The sequence below is a fragment of the Simochromis diagramma genome, unplaced genomic scaffold, assembly GCF_900408965.1.
Source record: "Simochromis diagramma unplaced genomic scaffold, fSimDia1.1 OVJJ01000646.1, whole genome shotgun sequence".
Classification (NCBI taxonomy): Eukaryota; Metazoa; Chordata; class Actinopteri; order Cichliformes; family Cichlidae; genus Simochromis; species Simochromis diagramma.
Window position 1 is genome coordinate 1,005,233 of NW_024387279.1, and position 27,720 is coordinate 1,032,952.

The window sequence follows — 27,720 nt, forward strand, 5'->3', positions numbered from 1 at the left end:
GTATTCTACAAGTGAAGCAACTAAGAAAATATAGCAATTTCCTAATGTTGTAAACCCGCTCAACATTTGGCAATAAAACCCTTTCTGATTCTGATTCTGATAAACAAACTAAGATGGTAAAAAAAACAAACTATGATACAATACAGAGGGTTGGTATGATAGAAATGGATGCTAGGGTGAGATGGAGGCAAATGATCTGCTGTTTCAACCCCTAAAGGGAGCAACGAAAAGAAGATATGGTTAGTAGGTTTGAATTGTTACAAGCATGATTACTGGCTTTTTTTCATTACAACCTCACTCTCATGTCTCACCCACTAAGTAAAATCATTATCCTTCCTTGTACTACCCTACTACACGTCAGTCACGTATCCTCTGCTCACATTGGTAATCTCAGGTGCTGAATGTGATTGACCTTTTATGGTCTCTGGTTACCACATCACCTTGAATCACTTCCTCTGTGGATGTTTTGTAAGTGATGTCAGCAAAACTTAATTTTCAGTATGTGCCATTAAATACTCTCAGTGAGTCTTCCTACTCAGTCAGATCCTGCCTATAAGCACAGGATGATGAATGATATGGTTAATGAATAATTTGACAGTTATTCCCATTTGTTAAGGGTGTGAAGCAGTAGTCAGGACTTAGTCACTGTGAGGAATGATAGAATTGCAGTGAAGTCTGTTATTGTTGTGACATCTCGCTACAATTCAGGAGGTCAATGTGGGTCTTACATAACTTTAATGTTTCTTGTGCTTTCATGAGACACGTTACCATCAATCTGTCAAGTTTTAATCTTTGATTTCTGTTGATCATGTCTTGATGCATTCTCAATCATCCAGGTACGTAAACTTCCTGTTAAATCCAGAACTGAATTCAAAATCCTGCTCCTCACATACAAGGTCTTAAATAATCAGGCCCCATCTTATCTTAATGACCTTGTAGTACCATATCACCCTATTAGAGCGCTTCGCTCTCGCTCTGCAGGCCTACTTGTTGTTCCTAGAGTATTTAAAAGTAGAATGGGAGGGAGAGCCTTCAGTTTTCAGGCCCCTCTTCTGTGGAACCAGCTTCCAGTTTCCAGACACTATCTCTACTTTCAAGATTAGGCTTCAAACTTTCCTTTTTGCTAAAGCATATAGTTAGGGCTGGACCAGGTGACCCTGAATCCTCCCTTAGTTATGCTGCAATAGACGTAGGCTGCCGGGGGATTCCCATGATGCATTGAGTTTTTCCTTTCCAGTCACCTTTCTCACTCACTATGTGTTAACAGACCTCTCTGCATTGAATCATATCTGTTATTAACCTCTGTCTCTCTTCCACAGCATGTCTTTATCCTGTTTTCCTTCTCTCACCCCAACCGGTCGCAGCAGATGGCCCCGCCCCTCCCTGAGCCTGGTTCTGCCGGAGGTGTCTTCCTGTTAAAAGGGAGTTTTTCCTTCCCACTGTTGCCAAAGTGCTGCTCATAGGGGGTCATATGATTGTTGGGTCTACCTTACAATATAAAGCGCCTTGAGGCGACTGTTGTAGTGATTTGTTACTGGAAGTAACAAGAGAAAACAAATTTTAAGTGAATACTATATAACCAGAATATCACTCTGAAACATGTATTTCTCTAGACATTGCTGTGAATCTGCAAGGAGGACACATTTTAATCAAAAATTCCTGAAAAAAGTGTTTCATAATAATAAAAATGTCTTTTTTCTAAATAAAGCACAAACACTTGATTATACAGTGTTTGTGCTTCTCTCCCTTCCCCTTCTTCCACCAACAGCCCACATCCCCCTACACCCACAAAGCGAAAACAAATGCAAAAACTCCAGGAATGAAGGTAAAACAGTTTAGGAGGTTGGCCCAAGGGTAAAACAAAGCAGAAGGACAGTTTGGGTGGCCAATTACAAAGTGGTGCAAAGCCAAGCAATAGCTGAGGGGGCCGGCCCGAGGCCAGAGCAAAACTGAGGAACAGTTCAGGGCTACACTGGAGACTTTGGTAACACGGGACATGTTGGCTCAGGCTTCACAGACCGCACTGGACCTTGTGGATTGGACACTCTCTCATAACTCTAGCAAGACACAGGAACCAAGGCACACAGGCACCCTAAGGTGCAATTAAAACCCATGCCCTCCTGGGTTTTAATTGCACCTTAGAACACATATGCATCAACACTACAATGAGCGGGTGGAGGGAGGTTTGGAGTCTTCTCCCACCCCCATTCTCTGCGGCCTGCTGGAGCGGGGGGGCTAGGAGGAGGAGTTGGCCGTCCGACTGCGGTCTGGGGTGTGGGGCCTCCCTGCTGCTGCGGAGTCGGGGTGGTCTGCCTCCCCCCACCGCAGGGAAAAGGGTAACACCACCTGGGTCTGGGTGCAATTCCCCCCTCCAGGGGCAAGGGTACCTAGACCCGGTTTGTAGAGTACGCTTGGGGAGTGTGATTGTGTGTACAGCGTCTCTTTATGTCTGTCTCCATGTTGGTTGAGTGTGGAGTAAGTGCCTATGAGAGCATGAGGGTGGGAACGGATGTTTGTGTCTGTGTGTGCCTGTATATCTGTGTCTATATGTCAGGTTGGGTATCAGACGCCACCTCTCTGAGGACATCTCAGGCCCTCCAAGGTTTGGAGGCCTATCTCCACCCACCACCACTTCCCCTGCCAGTGGCGGACTCCCTCAGGTGTCGGTGCGTTGGTGGTTCTTTGTGTCTGGGGGTGGGCGTCTGGGTACACACCGGCTCACTCCTTGGCGGCCGCTTATCGGGGCCTGGAGCCTGGGGCTCGCTCGGGCCACTCCGGAGGTGGGGTGGCCCCGGCCTCTCGGCCTGGGGCTCGGTCACTCAGGCACAGCTGGCTGCCGGCGGAGCTCACGGGCGCGTCACTGCAACTCCCCCTGGCTTCTGCTCCGCGGCTGCTGAGTGAGCCCTCATCTGGGACTCTCCTCAGCTCTTACTGGGACAGTGGCGCGGCTGCCCCTCTGTTGGTCTTCCTTGGTCTCTTGTGTTCTGGGGGCCTCTGGATGTCTGGAGTCTTGATCTCCTCCATACCTGCTTCATGCCCTGGAGGACGGGGCTGTGGCTCCCCACACTCCCTAGCAGATCGTTACATGGAGAAACCTTTGGAATGCAAGCATGCTGATCCACACAGGTATGCACACAGGTGTACACACGGGTATTCACAGACGCGGACTACAGCTTTCTTGGCTGCTGCCTCAAAGCACATTGTGCGCTGTCTATCTTGCGTGCTGCACAATATCGTTTATTATTTAGTAACTATTGATATCTATGACTAGCTAGTTTATTGTGATGGTGCTTTGTTTTCTTTATTATTATGTTGCTCTTTGTTGTTTGCTGTCTCCTCTGTTTGTTTGTTTTTTGTTTGTTTTTTCTTTCTCCATACAGGTGACCCAGGAGTTTTTTTTTTTTTTTTTCTCTCTCTTCCCCCTCCTTCTCACCGTCTCTTCTCCCCTTTGGTTTTCTCTCTTTCTCTCCCTCTCTTTCTCTCATTCATTCCCCCTGTCCTATTTATTAAAAAAAAAAAAAAAAAAAAAAAGACAAAGGATGAACTGAAGCTCTGCCATCACGTAATGTCGCATACTGCTGTTTCTGATGTCATTTAAAAAAAAAAAAAAAAAAAAAAAAAAAAAAGACACAGGAACCAAATGTGTGACTCACAGATGGGCTTGAAGTTAAACGCAACAAACTAAACATTAACTAAGAAGTACGCGAAGAGCATGAAACAATAAAAACAGAAACACACAAATCAGGTAAACAGGCACACCAACAAAAAGCAAAGGAGAGACAAAACTTTAAATACACTGAGGGCTAATAAGGGGGTTGAGACACAGCTGGGAAAAACAAGGTACAGACTAATCAATGGAAATAAGATGAAGGAAGTCAAACTGAAAACAGATACAAGAGACAAAGGCCTCCTAAAACAAAACAGTAAGTTACATAACATGGAAATAACTTACATAGAGTAACAATTATGAGAAAGAAAAGGTTGTCACAATAAAATAAACACAAGGAATCAACATAACTACAGCACAAACAAAAAACCCATTTCTGAAATATCAACAAGTAGAATCCTTATGGAAATAAACAGAAGATCGTAGATAGTGGCATTGCCTCGTGGTGTCATTCATCACCCTAAACTCCTCCCTCTGTTGACTCTCTCCTGACTGTATAGACATAAAACTTACCTTATACTTTCTCCTTTACACAAAGCTGGAAAATGGTACTGTCACAAATAAATAATTTTATGGATCATAATATGCTGGGTGCCCGTGCAAACTTAGGGGTTGTTTGTCTGGAACAACAGACAGTGTGTTGGATACTACGGTGGTGTTAGAAAGTGTTCGCCCCCTTCCTGATTTCCTATTTCTTTGTGTGATTGTCATTGATTGAGATGCAGTGGCATGACCTTGAAAAGGCAGTTCATGTTCGAACCCCTCCAGTGTGGCTGAATTGTAACAATTTTGCAAAGATGAGGGGCCAAGATTCCTCCACAGTGCTGTAAAAGACTGTGGAGGTGCACTGCAGGTTATTGCAAACGCTTGAGTAGAGTTGTTGCTGTAAAGGCTCGCCAAACAGTTATTAGGTTTTAGGAGGCAATCGCTTTTTCACATAGGACCATGTAGGTTTGGATATTTTGCCTCTTAATAAGAAGCAGGGCATGACACAGCTTGTACACTGGCATTATTTTCACCTTGCACAGCCCTCTGTGTTGGTATCTGTATAGGCTCTCTAATGGACAAATACGCTAATTTGAAATAAACTAAGCACAAATACTGTGTGGGGAAGTTTATCAGTTATGTCTGTGGACAGATTTTTATCAGCAACATAACAACACAAGGTCACCAAACTTTCAACATTCAGATGACATCAAAAAGCAGCTTAAGTTTGAAGAAAGGTCTGTCTGTAGACAGATCGCAGAGAGAACCCATATGGAAAAGCTATATATAAATCTTATAAAGTTTGTATCTGTCTTGTGTGAAACTTGTACGAAAAGCATACAAGAGCGAAAACAGATATAAGATCCCCTGAAAAATTATATAATGAAACTTGTATGTTTTGGATATTTACTAAAAGAATATATGAAAGTAATGAGAAAGTGGCCACTTTCATGAGTAAATCATGTAAGTTTTTACTATTTCTTTTCCATATGGGAAGACACTGAACAATCATCATTACAGTCAACGTGAAATAAATGTTGGATCAGTGTTAACAAACTGATGAAACCTGGGACTGGTTAATAACCAAGAGTGCAAAAGTGATTAACATTAGTGTTCATGTTGATTGATCACATTTAGATTGACAACATCTTTGTCCTAAAATAGTTTCAGCTATCGTTTGCTATCTGTCATGGTCCCTGTGCCTCCCCGGCCAGCCCAGTGTGGCCACAAGTGTTTGTTGTTTTACTCTCTGTCTGCTCCCCTCGCCTTGCTCTCTCTCTCCTACCTGTCCGCCTGGGCGGAGCTCTGATTGGGCTCCCGCCATTGGCCCATGCACCTGCAGCTGATGTCCGGTGATTTGCAGCTCTTCTTAAGGCAGGGGCTCTGAGCTACTCGTCGCTGGAATATTGAGTGACTCTTGTTAGCATTGCCTGGCTTCATTGCGATTCTGTTGTTCCCGAGCTTGCCTTTGACTTACCCTCGTCTGTGTTAATAGGTTTACCTGGATCAGCCCTTTTGTGACCCCTGGACCCCGAGAGTGTGAGTGGGCTGCTTGTGTGGAGATTTTTTGGACAAGGAGCGGAGCAAGTGCGAAGAAGTGTGTTTCCCCAGCCTATTGATCCCTGGGACCCTGGTGTTTCCCCCCCTTCACGTGTACATAGCGCACCAGTGTGATTAATAAAGTATTGTTGAACCGTGCTTTCTCAGTCTGCGCCTGAGTCCGTTCCACCACCGTGACACCATCTGGGTTTATTTTTTATCAGCACAACAATGTAAACACAGTGTCAGCACAACTATGCCAAGTTCAAAGATGAGTTACAGATCAGTGTGGTGGTGACAATGACTTCTTAGTCCACACCCTTGGAGTGTGACCCAAATACTTTTATGGAAGATAGCTTCAAGTAAAAATGATGTTATCACAATGTTCATTTACATTTTTAACAAATTAAAATTAAAACACAAGTACCTGCAGGTGGTGAGACTAACATGTTATATTAACTGTATAAAAGCGCACAAAAAGGACAATTACACAGTTATCTACGGTGTTGTTTTGTTTACAAGTTCATTTTTAAGCGTTACAGCTGTCATCAGTTTGCAGTTATTATGAAACCCATAAATCAATACAAAATTTAATGTTAATATCAGTAATCAACCTACGCAGATGATGATTTAGTTTAATTAGACTCAACCCTTCTGTTGTTCTGTTTTTTATTTACAGACCTGCTGACAGAAGCTGTCATAACCGTAATCTGTGCCAAACATCACATGATTAGCGTCCAAGTCTGGAAACATCTGTGTGTCAGTATAAGGTCACACTCACAGCACCACGTAGTGACTTGGCGATACACATTATTCGATGTACATGACATTTCATTTGACATATAATTACTGTGTCTTCTTTGACGCAGCCTAGAGGAAGTAATAAGGAACTATTATACTATATATACTATATATGTTCAACAGTCTGATTAGAAAACAGTCTCAATGCCAACAGGATATTCCCTCAGCTGCAGCATGCAGCACATCTCAACGGATTGAAATGTGCAAGGCCCCTATAATTACTGCTGGTATTTTTAATTGCTATTATTATTATTGCTGCAGTATGAAATGTCACATTTCAAAAGCAGCAATGTTAATGCATGATTAGCACACCTTCCAGATGTGTAGCCAGTCTATTATTTTAGTTAAAGACACTCTGATGAACAAGCTAAACAATTTTTTAAAATTATTAATTGAAATGTATCATATTTATTTATTGTTTATTCGCACAGTTTAACTGTCAACAGCCATCTTAACAGTTAGCTAAATTGTTTTTCAATCTTCCACTGCAGAAGTTCCCATTTCTTATTGTACTCAAAGAAATTCAAAGTAGAGATCTGAGAATGCACTACAGACCACAGAACAGTGTATGCCCTTCTGGTTAAGGTGTTGAATGATGTCGTAGATAAGCAGGAACGTCCATGGTAGACTTCAGGACTCAACTGACAAGCAGCAGCTCTAACAAATGATTTATGGTGAGATTGTGATGGTGTGTGACAACTCACATTAGTGGGGAGCTGAAAACGACTGATTGTGGTTCAGTGTAATATTCACTGTGTCTTTGTTGACTGTAACTAAACAATAACTAAAAATTAAGAAATAATTCATGAGGTTAACTTTCTCACCTCATGCACCCTGAGATCATACTGCTTTAAGCAAGCTTCAGCTTCTGTTAATGTTTTGTTAGAATATGTTTCATGCTCGTTGCCCTGCTTCTTACACAGGTTTACTTGTGCAGCTCCATTGGTAAAGTGTCCTATGTGCTATCTGTGCCGTTACTGGATCAGCATTAGTGTTGAAATGGCTGGTGCCGATTGTGCATTAAAAAAGAAGCCTGACCAATCTTTCATAAGGGGGACCATTTACATGAACAAAATAGCTGCATGACTGAGGGACGGGGAAGATGCAAAAAGCACAACACAGCATCTTTAAATCAGTTCGTCTTTGGATGGTGGATCAGTTTTGAATCACAGTTTTTGTTTAATTTGCTACCATGCTGTTTCACATTTTTCTGACTGCGATAGTTGCCAAGAACCAAAGTGTTTACAGCTGTCTGCAACACTTGAATTATAGGACAATCATGATTTATTGGGAAAAAATAAAAGTGAGTGACATTACATTATTACCTCTGGAACTAGAAGTTTCCAAGAAAGAAGACTGCTGATATGCTGGATGTATAAACTAGCAACTGTTAACATGAATTAACAAGCTAATACATGAAGATTTAATTTGATAATAGTGTGCTAACACGTGTGTCTGAGTGTGTCAGTTATATGCTCGATATAATTACAAAGAAAAAAATGACTGGCCTGATGCAGCTCAGGCTAGAGAGAGCACGCAGTGAAAACAGGAGAAGTATTTGGGGTAAAGTTTCATTTACTTTTTTCAAATAATTGAAATCATCAAACAATATGCAAATAATTGGAGATGAAACAAGAATATAAAATTAGAAAATGAAAACACATTGAGAAATCTGCTTGAAACACGAACAAGGATAGCTTTCCTTTGTGTCAAACCAAACAGGAAACACAACTGAATACAATGTTCCCTCCGTCAGGTGCAAAAGGGGGTTTTATTATTAACGGGCTGACGAGTGACAAGCGAGTCAGCGTGCAGCCGAGTGCAGATTTATCTACAAAAATGTTACACACATGCACACTTCCTGTCCCAGGTGCCTTAATGTAGATGCTGATTCATTACAAAACCCAGACTAGGAAAAGGGTCACGGCCCTGCAGCCAGTGTCTGTTTTACCTGGGTGAGCTGATTGACAGCAGAGATCAACTTAATAGATACTTGGCAGCATGTGTACATGATTCACACAAGCAGGTGTTGTCTGGGAAAGTTACAAAGTGCAATTTATCAGAGAGAGTCATTGTGGGAAGGTAGACACTAATTATGGCAAAGTTTGTTTGTGTGTCTGTGTATATGTGCATGTGTGAGAGAGCAGAATGGAAGTCGCACAACATTTCTCAGAGGCAGAAGAAAACTCAGTGGCTGGGTTAAGCAAACTGAGTGATAGTTGAGAACTTTCAACTATCGAGTGGCATTAGCAATGACAGCGCTATCGACTGTACTGGTACAGTGTACCCCCGAGAGGCAGACAAAATGGTTTTGGTCATTTTAATGAACGCGCCTTTTAAATAGCCGATGGATTAGCTTTGGTGTTTTGGAGTACTTAAGCCTGGGTTTGAAGTCTTGCAACTTAATAAATGATTAATGTTGTTTGCAAAAGCATTTTTAGTTATTAATGTATCCACCTACAGCAACTTCTTGTATCAGAAAATGTCTTGTTATTGCTACTAATTTGTCTTTCTGTAAAAAACATCACGTGCACAACAATGATGTAACAATTGTCATGATTGTCACACAATGGTGCAGTGGTTAACAATGTTGCCTCACAACAAGAAGGTCCTGGATTAAATCCACTGGCCAGCTGGTGCCTTTCTATGTGGAGTTTGCTTTCATGGTTACTCTGGCTTCCTCTGACAGGCCAAAGACGTGCATCTTAGGTTAACTGGTAATTTTGAATTGGCTGTAGGTGAATGCTGGTCTCTGTGTGTTATTCCTGTGATAGCCTGATGACCTTTCCACGGATTACCCTACCTCTTGGCCTATCACAACTCACACAGACTCCAGTTTCCCACCATCAGGAACCAGATAAGTGGTTAAGAAAATGCAAGGTTGTGTATTGACAGTTCCAAATACTAAGGATACTACGGAAGTATTTTTGGACTTTAAACAGGTCAGACTTTCCTGAGCTTGAAAAAATGTTCCAGCAGCTATGACAGAGCTCAGGAGCTCAAACTGAGGGCAGATGCTACAAAAGAGCTGATTTAACTGTAAAAAGTGTTTCTAATAGCTCACCTGTCTGAGGTGAGGAAAAAAATTGTCATACGAGTGAACATGAGTGCAATGGACACTTTGGGGATTCCTATGTGGAGGGTTTGAAGCTGAGGCAACAAAACACATTAAGGACCAATTACATTCATGCAAGTCTAATGAATAACCTCTTATAGTATGACCTGCACCTCAGGTTTGTTTGAGCTAAACTATGAGCTGTTAATGAACCAGTGCTGGAAAAGCCAGAAGCTCAGAGTTCACTCTCTGTGCAAAAAGAAAGCCTTACTGTGAAGAAGAGAGTTTGAAGCTTCGTCTTGTTTGTTGCGTTTGAACACTCCCCTACTTTTATATCAACTGTAAGATTTCCAAGCAAGCCTGGAGGCCTGTTAATGGCATTGTAGGCTTGCAAGCGTGTCGCTACATGTGTTCTGCTGTTGGCAGAGTGGGAAAGAGGAGGAAGAACTCCAGTTATTCTAGACTGTCAGTGCTTTCACATGAATCAGTGATGACTATCTCAGTTGTTACTCTGTATTCATAAAGTGACAACAAAGCTAAACACAAATCTGCGCTATTGCGCCATATGCTAGATACTGTGATTGAACTTCCTGTTCAGTCAAATTAAGAGAGTGGTACAAAATTACAGGACTGTAGCATTACTTTACCTTAATGTATGGCCCCATATTGAAATATCGTGACTTTTAATTAAACAAAGCTCTGCCACTGAGTTAACCCAGTCACTGACATTACTTATGCCTCCTGAGCAACTTAACCTCTGAACAAATATCTACAGCAAATAAAATTAAAATAATAGACTCTATGTATGCTTTACTGTCTGTTAAAGTTCAATGATAAGCTTTCCTTCATCGTCACTGCTGCTCGTGTCTTCTGTATACTCCTGGCAGCTCTGCACAGGCCTCACTCCACTGTTCAGACACTCAGCAGACTGGTAGCCATGAAGTGGGCCAGCCAAGTAAAAAGAATGATATTTGCTGGTAATGTCAGCTCTTCCAGAGTCACTGGCTGTAGTGTCATGCTTCTCGTCAGGTTCAGAGTATAGAAAAGGCTTGCATGGAGACCCAGTATCGTGATACATCTTTGATGGTTGGATGTCTCCTCTAGCTCCAGTAGCAACTCTACAGGCTTGAGAAACTTGATCGGCGTGTGTGGAGGGTAATGTCCCAACATTAGAGTTTTGGTGACCTGTTAAGTTGAACTTCTTACAGCTGCTTATTGTTGTGCTGCTGTTACCTGCAGTGCTATTTCCTTGTTGAATGGTCAGACTGATGCTGGTTTGCTTTTGGTCTGGGACTGAGAAAGTTTGTTGAATAGTGGGCTCAGTTCTTGAAAAAATATGTTGTGTTTGTGATAACTGAGCTCCTGCACTGATATGTCGACTTGAATTGAATTCAGGTAAGACCTGTGTTGGTTGGTTATGAGTGATACCGCTTTCCCAGTTGTGTTGCGAGTGATACGAGTGGTTAATTTCCAGAGGGAGTTTTGGAGAAGTGAAAAGGGTCGTCTGAATGCTGCACGCAGGTATGTTGAGATTACTCGATGTATTCAACGCTTGCTGACAGCTCAGTTGGGGGTATTCAGACATTCCTGAGTGCGTCTGGGAAACATGCTGAAGGTGTTCCTCGGGTGGCCAAGGGTTTTTAAAAGAATCATTCTTGACCTTTCGATCTTCTTCCTTTTAATGAGAGAAAAATATGAGGAGTGTTATTACCACTATACCATCAAAACAATGGAATCATTTTATAGCCACTGAACCCTCTCATTATCTTTCTGGATTACCCAAATACTGCACAGCTTAGGTCTTAGACCTCATGCATACTCACCCCTCAAAGACAGCAGTTTGAGTCATCAGTCAGACTACAAAAGCACAATATAAGTGCTGGTTCAATTCCAAGAGATCTTTTGTTCAGCACAGCCTACCCAAATGTATTTATTCATTTTAACCACTTCAGTCAACTGACCACAACTTATTCACTTATTCAGAAATTTAAAAACATGTCTATATACATGTGATTTTTTTTAAATTATTTAATAAAATACAGGAATATAACTTCAATTCATTTTGATTCTGTAGCTCATAACATTTATTCAAACTTCAAAGTTTATTCAAACTTGGACAGAGAAGCATGTACATAAACAACTACCATGGTCAAGCACACACACAACTGTTGTAAAATGATCTTACAGAAAAATCATTCAGGAAAAGTTGTCAACATGGGCTAGTCTAGTATCCTGCCAGTGTATTAAGTATTTACAGCAATTTTTAGTTTCAATTTTTATGACCCAGCAGTGTTTGGATATTGATCTTCTCTGGATATACCACCCCCATTACCATTATCACTCAAACCACTGAGCTTGTAGTGGTACTGCCGCAGTAATCCCAGGAACACTTGGGTATAAAAATAAAGAATGCATATAGAGAACGCTCCACCCAACTGAGGTGCAGTAGGGTGTTGTGAGTGAGAGGTCCTGGATGAATAAATACAACATGATGGCCATAACTGGACAAACAAAGGCCAAGATGGCAATGCCAAGAACCAGTTAACATCACAAAGGCAGACATGCAATGAAGAGGTGGACAGCGCTAGGATCTGACACGATCCATTCTGGCTGAACATGCTAACAGCACTCTATGATTACCTGGCAGCACAAATAAATGGGCTGATAACAGCAAGTACTCATCCAGATTGGCTAACATGGGCCAGAACAATTCTGATCACATAGGATCAACACAAGACACCATCAAACTACGGACAGATTAACTTCCTCTGCACAACATGGAAGCTCCTCTCAGGCATCATAACAACCAACCGGAGTGCGCACATGGGTGAGTGCATAAGCATAGCTCAGAAGGGCATTGGAAATAACACCAGAGAGTCAAAGCACCAACTACTGGTGGATAGGGCTGCACACCAGAACTTTAAGACCAGCAGACCAACCTGAGCACCACTTGGACTGACTAGAAGAAAGTCTTTAACTCAATGCTCCGAACATGGATACTGGACGTGGCTAATAGTGCACTTATAACATTCATTGGGAACTCAGTGGGATTGTGGAACACTAGAGAGGCCAGCTCCAAGACAGTCGCACAAGTCATCACCAAGTGCAGAATATACCCATGCGATGGAGAGTCTGTACTGCTGTTCAGGATATGGATCGACCCCCTGAACCAGTTCCTCACTACCAGTGGATACAGATATAGATTCAGGAGTGGACTGACCATCAGCCACATCCTGTCCCTGCTGGATATCAAGCTGTATGCCAGGCACAAGCAACACATCAACTGACTGATCCACCTCACCAAGATTTACAGCAAGGACATAGACATGTCATTTTGATTGGATAAGTGTGGCCAAATGGTTGCAAAAAGAGGAAAGATCTAGACTGAATGTCAGAAGGTAGAATAGCCAAGATACAGGAAAGCTACAAGTACCTGGGTATTCCACAGACCAATAAGAATCATGGCGAACGTGTCTGTGAAGGTTCTCAGTCATCCAGGTCATCATAGTCTAAGGAGCTTGGAAAGAGAAGTGCCTGGACTTCTTCAAGTTTCCTTGAAGATGTTTCACGTCTCATCTGAGAAGCTTCTTCAGTTCTAAGAGCAATTGGTGGAGAGTCCCAGATTTACACCAGGCGCCTTAGCACCCACTCACATCCTGGGCTATTTGACCTCAGTAAGTCACATGTTGGGCTAGGTTTCACAATGGGTTCACTTGGGGACACTCCCATAGGGAAGAAGCTTTTCGGATTCAAGGTGAAATGTCTTGAAGGAAGCTTAAAGAATTCCAGATGCTTTTCTTTCCAAGCTCCTTAGACCATGGCAAACATGCAAAAAGGGCAGCCACAGCCAAATTCCTCCAGAAGGCAAGGGAGATGCTGAGAAGCCCTCAATACATACACCCTCCTGGTCATCAGATATCTAGCTGGAATAATAAGCTAGCCAACAGACGACACTGATAATTCATAAACCCCCAACACCCTTTGCACCACATGCTGGACATGCAGCTGTAACACTTTCTGGAACATCTGTATCAACATTACTGCACTCAACATTCACTGATACCAACACACTTTGATTTGTAATTGTATTGCCTGGAGCCAACTTAATACAAATGAGGAGTGAACAACCTAATTGCTAAAGAATACCGTGCATTGCTTTTTACATAGACAAGGAATGTGAAGTGAGATGACTGTCGTTGTGATTCGACCCTGTACAAATACATTTGAACTGAAACTTAATTGAATGAAAATGGTGGATCTTGTTGACATTTTGCATAAAGGATTGATGTGACCCACTTCTAAATACTATTGAATTTGATAGAGACCTGCTGTGACAAACACTCTTCTTTATAATAAGACTTGAAGTTCGAAATCCAGAAGAAGTATTACTGCCATAAAAAACTCTTGTAATTGCTGTCAGCTGCCTAATTCTAGTATTAACATACTGCGGAATTGAATTTATTGCTGCTTTAGTGCAAATGCCCCATAAATTCTCACAAAATATTTGCCCCTGTGTGTGGCTTGGTAGTATACACTTTTTTGTTCAGTATATTTATAAATCTTTTTTTTTCTTGCACCACTCTCTTCTGTGTTGTGACACATCTTGGGAGGTTTTATATTTATGGTGCTGCAAATATTTCATAAGAATGAAAGAACACAAATTCTGGCTTGGCTGTTGTGCTTTGTTTGGTAAATGTGTTAAAAAATGAAAAACAATCATGTGATGTAACAACCCAGTGTGCCTCAAACCTGCTTTTATATGATCCCCAAATAAGGACGGCCTTATTGCACCAGGGATTTGTGGCAAACTTTAGTAGATAAAGAATAAATTAAAATGGTAAAAAGTATTGCAAAAGACTGCTGGATTGGAAAGGATTGTGCACAGTGTGAGAGTGTTTTTACTGTGTAGATTTGGGTGGTGACTTTGTTTTGAGAGGGTTTATATTCAAACAGCAGAGGAAGAATCACCTACCTCACGCTCTTTGGTAAAATAAGAATACAGCAATAATAAGTAAATAAATAAGTATCCAAAATAATGTTTGGTACAGTACAAGAACAAGCTTTGTTTATGTGTCTGAGTCAATGTGGGAAAGGCTGTTTGCTTTTGCAGATTACCCGCATATATATAACCAGTGTTGGTCAAGTTACTTGAAAAAAGTAATCAGTAACTAATTACCGATTACTCCCCCAAAAAGTAATCCTGTTACTTTACTGATTACTTATTTTCAAAAGTAATTAATTACTTAGTTACTTAGTTACTTTTTAAAAACACGATTTACAACCTGAAGAGGTGATAAAGCGATAGATCTTTCAGCCCAATTCTACTTTTTCTGAATAATCCATCATACAAAATGTAATCAAATGGAAAAGTCCCATTTTAAAATGTGTTTTATTAGTTTTAATCTTTTAACTTTATGCATCAAGCAAAAATTTAATTATATGCAACATTCTCTGACTTGAATAAATTAGTTTAGCATTTAAACCTATTTTCTGCACATTCCAGCACATGAAATAAAATATATTTTTTTGTGTGTTTACACTCACTCTTTCAAATAGATGCAAGTAAAACACAGCAGAAAATAAATAAAGTCAAAGACTCAGCGGTCCTGTTGCTCTATTTTCACCTGTAAAGCAGGAGTGGGGTAGGCGGAGGTTTACCCTGGTGCAGGTGTGCCGCAGCGGTCAGTGGAAGAATCCACAAGTTTCTCTGTGAGTTTCCCATTACGTCGTAGCGCACTCGGTGCTTGTTCGGAAGTTTAGGGGTTTTTTTCGCTGTAAAAAGAAGTTTTCTTCCCACGCACAACGGACACTAATGTTTTTGTCACTTTTTATGGAATCAAACTCAAAGTAAGGTCAGTACTTCCACGCTTTAAACGCTGCACGCTCATACTCTCTCCCACACTCGATATATTATCCATTGTTGATCTGCACACAGCTGTTGTCACGAACGTTGCACTCGCTTACGTCACTGTCGTGAGACATTCTTGCAAAAAAAATCACGGTTTTAGTAACGCAGTAACGCAGCGTTCCTACGGGAAAGTAACGGTAATCTAATTACCTTTTTTGCAATAGTAATCCCTTACTTTACTCGTTACCTGAAAAAAGTAATCAGATTACAATAACGCGTTACAAGTAACGCGTTACTGCCCATCTCTGTATATAACAATGGTGAACTGTCGTATTAAACATTAAATAATGAGGTCATACAAATAGGAGCACTGTTAGTGAAGTTACTCGAAAAAAGTAATTAGTTACTAAATACTGGTTACTTCTCCAAAAAGTAATTCCGTTACTTTACGGATTACTTATTTTCAAAAGCAAGTAATTACTTAGTTACTTTTTAAAAACTTGATACACAAACTGAATAAGTAATAAAGCAACAGATCTTTCAGCCCAGTTCTATTTTTTCTGCATAATCCATCATATAAAACTGAATCAAATGAAAAAGTCTGTTTTTAAAACTTGTTTTATTAGTTTTAATCTTTTAACTTCATGCGCATTGCATCAACAAAAAATTTAATTATATGCAAGAAGAAATTCTTTAACATTTAAACCTATTTCCTGCAGATTCCATCTTATAAAATAAAATAAAGTTTTGTGTTTACACTCTTTCAAATAGATGCAAGTAAAACACAGCAAAAAATAAATAAAAGATTCAGCAGCACTGAGTCCTGTCGCTCTTAAATCTGTTGTCACCTGTTTAGCAGGAGTGGGGCGGGTGGAGGTTTGCCCGGTGCCACAGCGTTCATGTCAGTGGGAGGATCCGGGGGTTTCTCAGTGAATGTCACATTCCCGTGGCAGCGTGCTCAGAGCTCGCTCAGACTTGAAGTTTAAGTTTTCACTGTAGAAAGAAGTTTTCTTCCCACGCAGAGTGAACAGCAGATGCTAATGTTTTTGGCACTTTTTACAGACTCAAACTTAAAGTAATGTGAGTACTTCCAAGCTTTAAACGCTGCATGGTCGTACTCTCTCCTGCACTCCATATTGTCCATTGTTGATCTGCACACGTCTGTTGCTGCCACGGATGTCGCACGCTCGTACGTCATTGTCATGAGACAGTCTTGCAAAAAAAAATCACGGTTTAGTAACGCAGCGTGCTTATGGGAAAGTAACAGTAATCTAATTACTTTTTTTGCAATAGTAACCCCTTACTTTACTTGTTACTTGAAAAACATTACAGTAACGCGTTACTGCACATGTGTTTATGTAAATCTTATAAACTAAAAACATCCCATTTCTATTCTGTCAGTGACAACATTCCTTACATGGTCTTCTTCATCATTTATCCTCACAAAGAAAAGCAGTGATACAACAACAAATTTTAAAACAGCCCATCTTGAAATATTAGAGAAGCCAGCTCCATGAGCCTTTAACCACTGCCTCTGTCTGAGGAAGTAACAAGGCTACTGCAGAAGTGCAGCCTCAGCAGCTGATGGATTTAGAACCAGCTCTACAGTGGCTGAGGAGGCGATAGAACAGGTATGATAAACTGATTATATCATTATCAGTGCTATGATTTATCAATATTGTACCTACCCTATAAGAGTTTTGCATAGACTAATGTAATGAGACTAATAATCCAAGTCATGGTGTTTTCATTATTCTGTCTAAAGGGACCAAAACCAGTGTAGCTAAAGCCAGAGAGATGAGCTCCTGGGGATACGTTTAGTTAACCTCATACCTCAACTGATCTAGCATTAGGCTTTTGTTTTAGCCACGTGTTAAACAGGACATGTTTGAAGAATAAGACTCTGTATTTAAATGAAGTCTGATGATTTGTTTTGGAATTTCTGCAATTCCAGATTTTTCAGCGGGTGTTCCAAACAGACTGAGGGTCTCTAAAACTAAATCCTAATCCTGACTCTACATTTGAAATGAGAGATGTTAAGAGCTTAATAACCTTGCAGCAAAGTGCAAATTAGAGAGAATACAGTGGGGTCAACTCCAGGACTGTTAAATTCTGATTTGATCCTTGTCATCTTATTTTCCTAACTCATTGTGCATGCTGGTGACGGCTGGAGAGAAAGGTTAGTGATAGTTGTGCTGTTTACGATCTCTAACTGTAACTTCCTGCTTCCTCTCTCTGTCTTGTGTTACGTGGTTTTATACTTTTATGTTTTTCATTTTTCTATTTTCCAGCCTGGCTTTTTTCCTAAGAGCTTGAATTAATTAACTAATCCAATAAAACTGACTCAACTTTAGAAGTCTAAACATTCAAATTCTCCTGAGTTTGAGTTTGATAGAGTTTTTATTTCCTTTGCAGATACAAGTCTTTTATATGTAAACTCTTAAACATTCAGTTCCCAAAATGCAGGTCATCAGGTACGTTTTTTAGAATCAAGAGTACGGTACATTTCAATAACCTCTCATGCATTTATTAGCATGAGAGGTTATTATTTATTATTTATTAGCGTTTCATTTTCGGAAAACTGTAAATTTTATATAAAACTTGGATGTTGGCGGTTAAGCGGCTCTGAGGCTTTGCTTTTGTTGTGTTGTAATTGTTCTTGTAAATCAGCATGTGTGTTGTAAACACTAAGACCACATGAAAAAAAGAACTGTATAGTAAACACGGATCCTGATTAGATGCACTCTCTCTCACCTCTGCCTTTGATAAAACTGTGGATCTGCAGTCTGACTCGGCCTTCCCCCACAGTCCTGGAGCTTTGTCTGCTTTGATTCCTCTGTTCTCCTCCTCTCCCGTCACCCCACTGTCACCTCGCTCTCCCAGGCATTGGTGGTTTTTCTCTTCAGCCCCTTGGCTCTGCTTCTGCTTCCAGTCTGTGCTGTCTGGCTGCCCGGGAGTCCTTACATGTTCCTGCATCTGCAGCTCCTTCTGGGCTGCACACCTCGCCAGGGAGGCTCCCTCCATAAGCCCTCCAGGAAGAAAAACAAATGAAAAAGCAGTTGTTTTCTTTAGGAACTGAATCCACAGTTTTACTGCTTATCAGTCATTCTGCATTTTTTTCAAGCAGTAGTCAGCCACACATGAACACTGAAGCAGATTGCGTTCACTGTAATTCTTCATATTATTCATGCTGGTTGTTGAAAGAAGCTTTTACTCTGATCTTCCTTCTGGTAGGTATTTAAGTTTATCTGGAGCACACATGAGGCTTCAGATGGGTCGGTTAGACAAAGTATGTATCTGCAGTGGTGAGGCAGTAAACAACAGTGGGATTTTATACTAAAGAGGCAATAATTTTGGAGGATAACAACATGAGTCTGCTACAGCCTAAGTTACATCAGGATAAACTTTGAATGGGATACTGCTTGGAACGATTTGTTCCCTTTTACTTATACTACACAAAAAATGCACAACAAAACATTCTCAAACATTCTTCTTCGACAGGTCAGAAGGAACCTAATTTGCAGATACTGTTCTGGCTGCATGCTAATCAGCCACATTAACAGATTTTTTATTAAAAAACAACTTTTATATAAAACCAGGTGAACATAAAGAGGTCCCTGTTCAACATGAAGGGGGAGAGGAAGGGTTACAGCAAGTGAAAGCTGGTTCATAAGGGCACCTGAGATTTTACGATGTGAGAAGAAGCATAAATGTGGAAACCAAAGCTCTTTATTCCAGCTAAGTAAAAGCAATAAAACAAGAATTCACTGGGCGATAAAAAGATATTTTTCCAGTGGGCGTGCCCATTCTTGTGCCACACACAGATAAATGTGCACATCTGTTATATGCATTTGAGGATATGACTACAATTGAAATGAAAATGTTTTTAACCTGGCAAGCTCTGTGGTCCACAGCTACCTTTTTTATCAGTGCCACTAGCCTGGTAGAGATGATAACAAACTACAAGAAAATCCTATTAGCGGTAAACAGATGCAGACAGATACCATGTGTCTGAACCTCTGTGTCAGCGATACAGGACAGGTACAAACCCCTTTACCCAGGAGGCAGTAGCTGGAGGTCAATGAGTGGCAGGCATTTTGTTTATCCTCTGCTCTCTGGGGTGACCTTTAACCCTGTAGCTGTCTGAAATCCCTCAGTCCTTTCATTTAAAAAGCGTGAAAGTATGTGATCCATGCTGCGATGGTGATCAAATGACACTTTCAAACACTGTGGGACACACACGAGTTCTGCATGAAAGCCTGAGAACAGCTCACACGTCACAGCGGAAAAGGACAAAGATGATCAAAAACTGAAGCCATATCGTGTTCTGCTACAGAAACATTTCCAGATGAAACTCCACTGGATTGTTTTCCCTACAATTCAAATCCCTGCTCGCCTAAACATTTGATTCCCAGTAAGTTGTAAGTTTGGGTAATTGTGCGAGCACAGACCAGAGCTCCATATTGCAAATCTGTGAATCTTTAGTGCCACCTAGTGTTGAAAGAGAAAAAATGCAAAAACTGCAATAAAGCATGCGTATTTTCTAGTATTTGTATTTCACCGTATCAGTTCACCTTGTTTTAAAACAATTTGTCAGTTTAAGACTATGTATGACGATACATAACAGAAGGAAGTGGAATATTTTAACAGAATCTTAATTAAATATGACTGTCAAATAAAACATACTAGTTATACTGTATCTTAATGCTAGATGTTTATCATTTACTGAGTGTATGTCTGTCAGCTAACCTATATTTTGAATTTAATATTGACTGACATGTCAGTGTCAGCACATTACTTTAAGTTGACTTTAAAGAGATGGGGACAGGTGCAGTTTGGGGACAGCAGGCACTCCTTTCTCATTCCATGTTGTATTTAAATCCACTGTACTGCAGTGCGGAGCCAAAAATGATGTCATATTCTTAAACTGCACTGTAGGAAGCAATAATAACATATATGTTACGTAATACATTTAAATAGTGAATTGTACCTGCTGTCTGGCTCTGAATACTTGCACACACAGATGTGTTGTCTTTGCATCTGTCCACCTGGATGTTCGAGGACGCTGAAGCAAAGTGAGTCGGTCTTTTTTCTGAGTGGCGTGAGCTGATTACATCCTGTGATCCATGAGGGGTGATGTCCAATAAAGTTTTGGAATCACCTACAGATCCGACTCTGTCACATCCCATGTTTGTATCTTTGGATGGATTCAAAGTCTCAGATATTGTGGGCTCCACTTGATTACTGCAGTAGATGGATGCTTGTGGGTTTGGCTGTCCCACAGCTTTGCTTTTATTGACAGAAAGTGAAGAGACTGACCCAGAGTCTTTATCAGAGCATGCAGGAGAGGGAGAATGGCTGCAGTGCTCTCCACTTTCTAACCTGCTTCCTTTGTATTCGGAGGCCTTGCCCTTAGTTTTCATTATGCTGACATTACATGAGTCGCCCTGATTATTAAGCTTATGTTGGCCTTCTTTGCACAGCAGTTCACTTTTCAAGTTATTGTGATTTTCTGTGCTGGAACAGGGAGAGCTCCTGCTGAGCTTGTGTTGGCCAGAGAGAGCTTGCAAGACGGTTGCACCTTGGCTGACCCTCCGATCCAGCAAAACCTGCTCCTCAGCACAGCGGTTCAGAGAGAGAGTCTGTTCCTCCACTGAAGTTTGTCGTCTTCCTGACTTTACACCTCCAAGCAGAGCAGAAGTTGACATTATATCACCCGCAGTGCTCTGAGTCTCTGTGACCATGTTTACATGACTGTTTTTGTGTGGGTGTAGTGGCGGAGGGAGAGATTCAGCTGATGCTGCAGCCTGAGTGGAAGTGCTTTGCTGAGCCAGGTGGGAACTTGGCTCTGCTTTCCCAAATTGCAAAGGCACAGAAGTCATTATTCTCTCAGTGGTAAGAGCAGGGAAAGACTCATTTTTGTCCATTTGTTGTCTGGGTTGTGCACTCTCTTTTGCCTCACTGTTGCTTTCAGCAGCAAAAGAGCCCAGAGTTTTGCTTTGGACACCTTCTAAGGTCCCACCTTCAGTGTCCTGTCTCTGGGAGACACTGGTACCCGATAGACGCTCTATCTGGGGTTCGATGAGGGCTAACTGCTCATCAGATATGATCTGGAGGCAGATCTGGAGGTCTGCTGTGTGCACATGGAACACGTTCTGAGCAGCTGGCTGTACCTGGTCAAACGGTACAATGTGACAAGGCACCACTGGGGTGTTTGTGCTAACGTGTGGTACGCTAACAGGATTCAGCAGGTTTGATTGTGCTGAGAGTTGTATGTGAGAGAGTGGAGGGTTAGACTGATCATATGACGCAGCTTTAACGGCAGTGGCAGATGTCTGACTGCTCGCTGTGGTTACGGTAAGTGTAGCAACAGCAGGTGCAACAGGTCTGGGTTGCTGTGCAGACGTCGTACATTTCGAAGGCTGGATCAAAGTGCTGCATAATCCTGCCTGATAATCTTGCAGGCAGCTTGTGGTTATTGTGGTTGCTGCAAATTGTTTGTGCACTACAGCTACGCTACCTGGCAAATTCTGACTGAGTCGTGATGTTGCAGCATGACAAACTGTTGAGACAAGCTGGTCCTGCGCGGAGCTGAAAGCATTCGTCTTCTTAAGATCACAAGTTAGCCCCAGCTGTGAAGCTGTGGGGTCTTTGCAGTTCTTTACACTCGTTGTGACCGAGGTCACGCTGCGCTCGATGTGAGGAGATGACAGAACTGAGGTGAAAGTGTGGGCTTCAGTTCCTGGTGGTTTATCCACAACTTGTGGTGAAAAAGTTAAATCAGGTTCAGCAACATTGGGTAACTTGAGTTGGTACTTGGGCAGGAAGCTGTTCTTTGCAGCAGGGGGACTAGAAGCAGTTGCTGAGGTGCTAACAGAGGTTGTGTTTGCATTGATTATGCCCGACTTGAAAAGAGGCCCTTTGAGCGGAGTATGTTGTGGATTGTTGTTAAGATTGATGTAAGAGAGGTTCGCTTCCTGCTGAGTGACAGAGGGTGTGGGATGAGCAAGCATTGTGTTTGGGTCAGTCTCCATCTGCAGAGGGCAAATTATTTTGTCATCAGTTCTCAGCTTTTTCCTGTCTGAAGGAATATGGGCTCCGCACAGCTGCGATGTGGAAACACTATGTTTTTTGTCTTCGTTCATCAGTCTCCCAGCTTCTGGTCTGTTCACACAGTCTGTTTTGTGACTAACCAGTGAGCCGATAGAAGGTAATGGCAGTACTGACAAAGACAGATTCCTCCTGAGTGGAGCTTTGAGAGCGAGGCATGATGAATTAAGCGAGTTAGTTTGTAGATTAAAATCCACAGCAGGGACAAAGGAGAGATTGGCAGGAGGGCCAACTGTGGTACCGTTGCTTGTCGAACCTGTTGTCGTTACTGCCAGCGGTGCCCTTTTCTGCAGACCCTGAACAAGCTCATGCTCAGGGTTTGCTGAACATTTCCTGCCTTTGATAACACTGTTATCGCTACTTTTCTCAGCATTGTATAGCTTTTTAAATGTTCCACCCCCGTACATGTACCACTTGTTGTAGGCGAACTTCTGCGCTTTCTTCCTCCGGAACTTTCTGTTGCTCGGTTCTCCACAAATGTCACCGCCATCCCCGTCACAACTGAGGCTGCTGCTCCACGCCTCCTCCACAGATGAATTCCTGATGAGACCGTCTGTTGCGTGGTTGCAGTCTACGGCTGTCTGCCGGACCAGTGGGCGGTGGGTGGATGATTGCTGGTTCGCAGGCTTGATCGTGAAACCTGTTGGGTTGATCTGGCCAGAGCTTCCCCTTCGGACTAGCGTTACATAATCCCTCTGATTGGAGGAGGTTGGGCTGCTTCTCTCGGGCTGCAGGAGGGTGACACTGAAGGGGAGGGAATTGCTGCGAGTCAAGGGGGCATGGTCCATGGTGGAGGAGCGCTGAGTGGGCACAGAACTGTAAATCCCTGGCTTCTTGTTTCTTTGTGACAAAACATTCTGAGTCTGACCTAATTTCATGTCAAAGTGAAATGAATCCTTGTACGTGTATGGCATGGGAAGGTCGATGCTTCCCTGCTTTGATAAAACGGTCTTCCGTGGCCTCACATTCTCCAGCTGTTTGTCCTCCACAACAGCTGTATTATCTGATATCAGCTTAGATATGCGCTCCTCTAGGGCCTTCTGCTCCTGCTCCCTGGCAGAGTCTTTGGACTCCTGTCTGCCGTGATCTGATTCTGTAGGTGTGCGTCTGGTGGCGGGTTCTTCAAGATGCTCTTTGGTGGATTCTGCGACTGAATCCATACTGTGATCGAGCAAAACACTGCCAGGGCTTGGATAGTGGTCACTAGTCTCGCTGAAGCCAGAGTCTGTGCTCTCGTGACTCTGCGATTTCCCTCTTGACACTGAGCTTTCCCACTGTTTGGAAAACAGCGTGGCCTCTTGTCTCTGAAGGGGAAGGTGTCTACTAACACTCGGTGGAAGCTTTTCACTTTCCTTTATTACCGTTTCGCTTCCATTTGGTTTTGAGTTTTGAACTGTGAGGCTCAGCTCGTTGTCTTCCTGCACACAGCGTTGTGTCTTCACAGAGCAGACCTTTGGAGTACTGGCTGGACCGGTGCTTTCAGCAGCAGATAGTGAGGAGTCCTTCTCTGTGCTGCCTGGCTCTTCGACGCATTCCTCCAGAGACAAACTGGAAGTGCAAGTCTCTCTTGAGCCAGACATGCTGTCTAAGCTGCTCTGCTCTGACTCCAGTGAAAGGCGTGCATGTGCCTGGGTACGTCTGTGTTTGTAGAGGTTGCTCTGAGTCTTAAATGAAACTCCACAAGTGGTGCAGGGGTAGGGCCGCTCCCCCGTGTGGCAGCGCAGATGCTTCTCCAGCACGCTGGGCTTCATGCAGTCCCGTCCGCAGTGAGGACACACGTGCTTTCCTGCAGACTTGGGTTTGGCTGCGGGAGCAGCAGCTGCCAGGCTCAATCCCGGCTGAGACTGCAACCCACCAGCAATATGGAGCGTGAGGATGGGAAATGTCTCCTTGGTGTAGAGCGGCGGCATGCCCAGATGGAGTGTGGCTGCTTCTGGAGCAGCTGCAGGCGGCTGAGGGTAAGGCTGCGCGGGCAGCGCAGGCACTGTGTGGATGTAAACAGCCGTCAGGGGAGCCTGGACATCCATCCTTTTCTCTGCCTGCGCTGTGACGGAGCTGATGTGCACTGGAGCACTCGCCAATCCTGGCTTGCCAGTCTCCATGGTAACACTGCTGCTGTCGTGATGTACCAGTGGCAGGTCTCTAATTACCTGTAAGATAAGAACAGTTTGCATTAGACCTCAGTTTGCGTTAGATTAAAAGGGGGCAGGAATTTTGCTACATCTCACTTAAAGAGGAAAATGTGATTACTCTTGGAGTATGTTTTGTTCTTTAACTGGTGACCAGCCCCAAGAAATGAGCACAGTACTGATGACAGATATGCAATATTCTCCAGGACAGATGGCTAATAAAGCAATTAATCCAGTCTGGATTTTGCCTGATAAAAATCCAGGGAGATGTGTTTTGCAATGTAAAAAAAAAATGAAAACACACTTGGTTCTGAGTAATATCACTGTGATAATGAGCAATAATATCCACAGTGGGAGCAAAGGCATTTCAAGCTCTCCTTTTTCATTTCAGTGGCAGGTTAAGATGTGCACTGCGTGTGGAAATGTTAGTCGAAACCATGGAGAGAAATGTGCACATACGTGCATGTAGTGTCACAGTGGTGTGTGTGTGTGTGTGTGTCTGTGTGTTGGGGCGGGCTTTTATCTCGCCAAATCAAGTATGTCTGCTGGCATTAGCTGTTACCTCTGTCACCAGTCTGCATCAATTATAAGGCAAACCTTTGATGTTCATGTATCATGTGGCAGCGTTCGGTCCTGACTGACTGTCATATTGGTGCAATAATCAGATCAAATCAAATCAAAGGGGAGCTGTGTATTAGAGTGAGAAAATTTCATTTCCTGTTGCTGTGATGGTGATTTTGCATATTTTAACCCACAGAAGTACAGTTGGCACTCGACACGTTCTTTTGTTGGTTGTACAGCATGAGCACGCCCACGTCAGAGACTTTTTCTGGTGCTGTGAACTGAGGAAAGTTGGTCTCTGCTCACATTCGGCTGAGTGAGCGAAGAGCCCCTTGTGAGTGTGTCTTACTTTTACAACATTATTCATGGAGCTCGACCCTCCTGCTGTAATGTGCTTTCACTTCCTTACCGTTATGTAAATATGTCATATGGTGCACATGCTGCAACTTCATGTAGGAAGAGAAATGAAGGGAGCTTTCATCCTATAAGCACGCTTAGTCTAAGTGAGAGATAAAGGTTAGGGTTTAGTGAGCATCCACCTTTCTCATATCTGGAACACCAAGTGGAAAAGCTTGCAACAGCCGACTTAAAACTTGAAGAGTAACAACTTGTAATTTTTGGATATTTCTGTATTTATTATGATGTGTCAAAAAAAAAATTAAATTCCAGCCCTAACCCTGGTTGTTACTGACCAAATGGTTGTTAAGAGGTTAAAGATGTGCGAGTTAGTTTTAAGAAGAAGTTGCACCAGCCTGTGCTTGCACTAAGAACAAAACATCACAAAAATCTCTCGACATGGGGACATAAAGAAGACGTATTAAATGTTTCTGTGGAAAGTGAAAATGTCATTTCCAGTTATGGATGTGACTTTATAAAATGAAAGTTTGAAAAGAGGAAATATCTGACAGTGCTGCCAGCCATCACAGTGTTTAGGTAAGAACAGCACTGCCAGAAACCAGAACTTAGTGTGTTTAACTAGGTCAAAACTCAGGCGCAACAATTGAGAGAAGAAAAAACAGCAGAAGACAATAAAGCAGAAGTCACTTACCGTCTCGCTTTGCACTCCAATCACTGATAATTATCCAGTCTAAACAGCCATTCACAGTGAACCGGCCCATCCTCTGTGTACCTGCTCCTTTCGTGTTGCTCTGCCATCTAGCACCTCTCCAATCTGATCTTCTCTCACGGCTCTTTGACATGAACTGTTTCTTGTCACGAGGAAGCGGAAGAAATGCAAATGAGAGAGAAGATGCACTCTGAAAGTGGTGAGGCAGAGAGGAGGGGAGTGAGGGAAGGAGAAGGGCTGGCTGGGTGTGTGTGTGTGACTGTCAAACAAAGACTTCCGGAGGACAAGTTGAAAACATAGATTATACAGAAAGAGATCAGCGGGAGTGAATGAGCGGTGAGGCCCTAAGCACAGATGGAAGGATACGAGGCTAACACAGTTGGACAGAAAAAAAAAGTGAAAGCAACGGGCTAGGACAGAGGAAGTGCAGTGACAAAGGCAAGCTTACCTTCAGCGGCTGAATGACTGACTTTACCGTCAACAGTTTGAGGCAGTACCAGACTCCTGGTTCACTTATATGCTCGCTGCCCCCCACCTACTTCCTCCCACACATCGTATTTCATACACCCACATACACAAGGGTGCAGCAAAGCTAATGTTGATGTGGCTGCTTGGCTGCACGTGTGCTGCTCTCACTCTCTCAAGCATAGAACAAATGGATGAGTTGTGAGAGGTTGGAGTGAATTTCCCTCCTCCAACAACAGCCCCCGTCAGACAGCATGTATTATTGTGCAGAAGTACATGAGTTCACATGCACGTGCTTGTAAAGCAATGTTCGTTTATCCCATTTGGACTCACATAGGTTTGCTCCATATATTGTTACTGGTTTGCTGAGACTGACTGCATATTAGGAGAGAGATTGTTGACTGTATTGATCTGTTTCAGACAGAAAATAGTGAGGACAAGGAGTTATTTTTGGCAGTAGCTCTCCTTAGCTTGAACCAGAGTACACTGGCAAAGATAGAATGTGGTGAGTTTGTTCTCAAACAATGCAGTGGAAAACAAGGAGAAATATCTAATGGTGAAATTTCTACCATCGTTAAAGACTCAGACAACAAGCAACACATTAGATCATAGCTCTTTTCCTGTGGCTACACACCTACCCTTCAAATTCCCACATGTGTATGGAAGACTAACAATGCCAAAAGTATGACTCAACGCATGCATCCTTAATTTCTATTAATTTTCATTTGAGATGCATCACTTTTATACATTTATTTATTTATATTTATTTCTGCATTTCGAATAATTAATTTCAGGGTTGGTGACAAAATGCAAAATGCAGGTGGCTTCACACTACAGTACCTATGCTAACAGAAAGAAAATGTCGTTACCATAGCTACGGCACCAGATGATGGAGATGGACACGTACTGCATTTCAAAGGAGCAGTCCAACAAGATGTTAACACTAGGGGTGCAACGATATTCGTATCGATATTGAACCGTTCGATACAGTGC

At 42.4% G+C, this 27,720-nt stretch overlaps 1 protein-coding gene across 2 annotated transcripts; it reads right to left on the bottom strand.

The window, feature by feature from the left end:
• Nucleotides 1–8,050: 8,050 nt before the first annotated feature.
• On the bottom strand, nt 8,051–27,458 carry znf831 (zinc finger protein 831). Of its 2 annotated transcripts, XM_040003171.1 has the most exons (5): nt 26,711–27,458; nt 26,245–26,452; nt 20,387–24,656; nt 18,151–18,425; nt 8,051–11,223 (listed from the first exon to the last, which is right to left on the bottom strand). In XM_040003171.1, the coding sequence occupies exons 3-5, from the start codon at nt 24,606–24,608 to the stop codon at nt 10,369–10,371; spliced, it is 5,352 nt and encodes a 1,783-aa protein (XP_039859105.1). In that variant the 5' UTR covers nt 24,609–24,656; nt 26,245–26,452; nt 26,711–27,458; the 3' UTR covers nt 8,051–10,368. The 2 variants fall into 2 exon arrangements, with proteins under 2 accessions (XP_039859105.1, XP_039859104.1); XM_040003170.1 differs by having other exon boundaries at nt 26,245–27,458.
• Between the last annotated feature and the right edge of the window lie 262 nt (nt 27,459–27,720).

Coding starts and splice junctions, on each gene's coding strand:
- znf831 (XM_040003171.1), bottom strand. CDS start 24,608: ATGGAGACTGGCAAGCCAGGATTGGCGAGTGCTCCAGTGCACATCAGC. Junction 18,426..20,386: donor TATTCAGAGCCAGACAGCAG/GTACAATTCACT, acceptor TTCTTCCTGGAG/GGCTTATGGAGGGAGCCTCC. Junction 11,224..18,150: donor CAGTTTTATCAAAGGCAGAG/GTGAGAGAGAGT, acceptor TCTCATTAAAAG/GAAGAAGATCGAAAGGTCAA.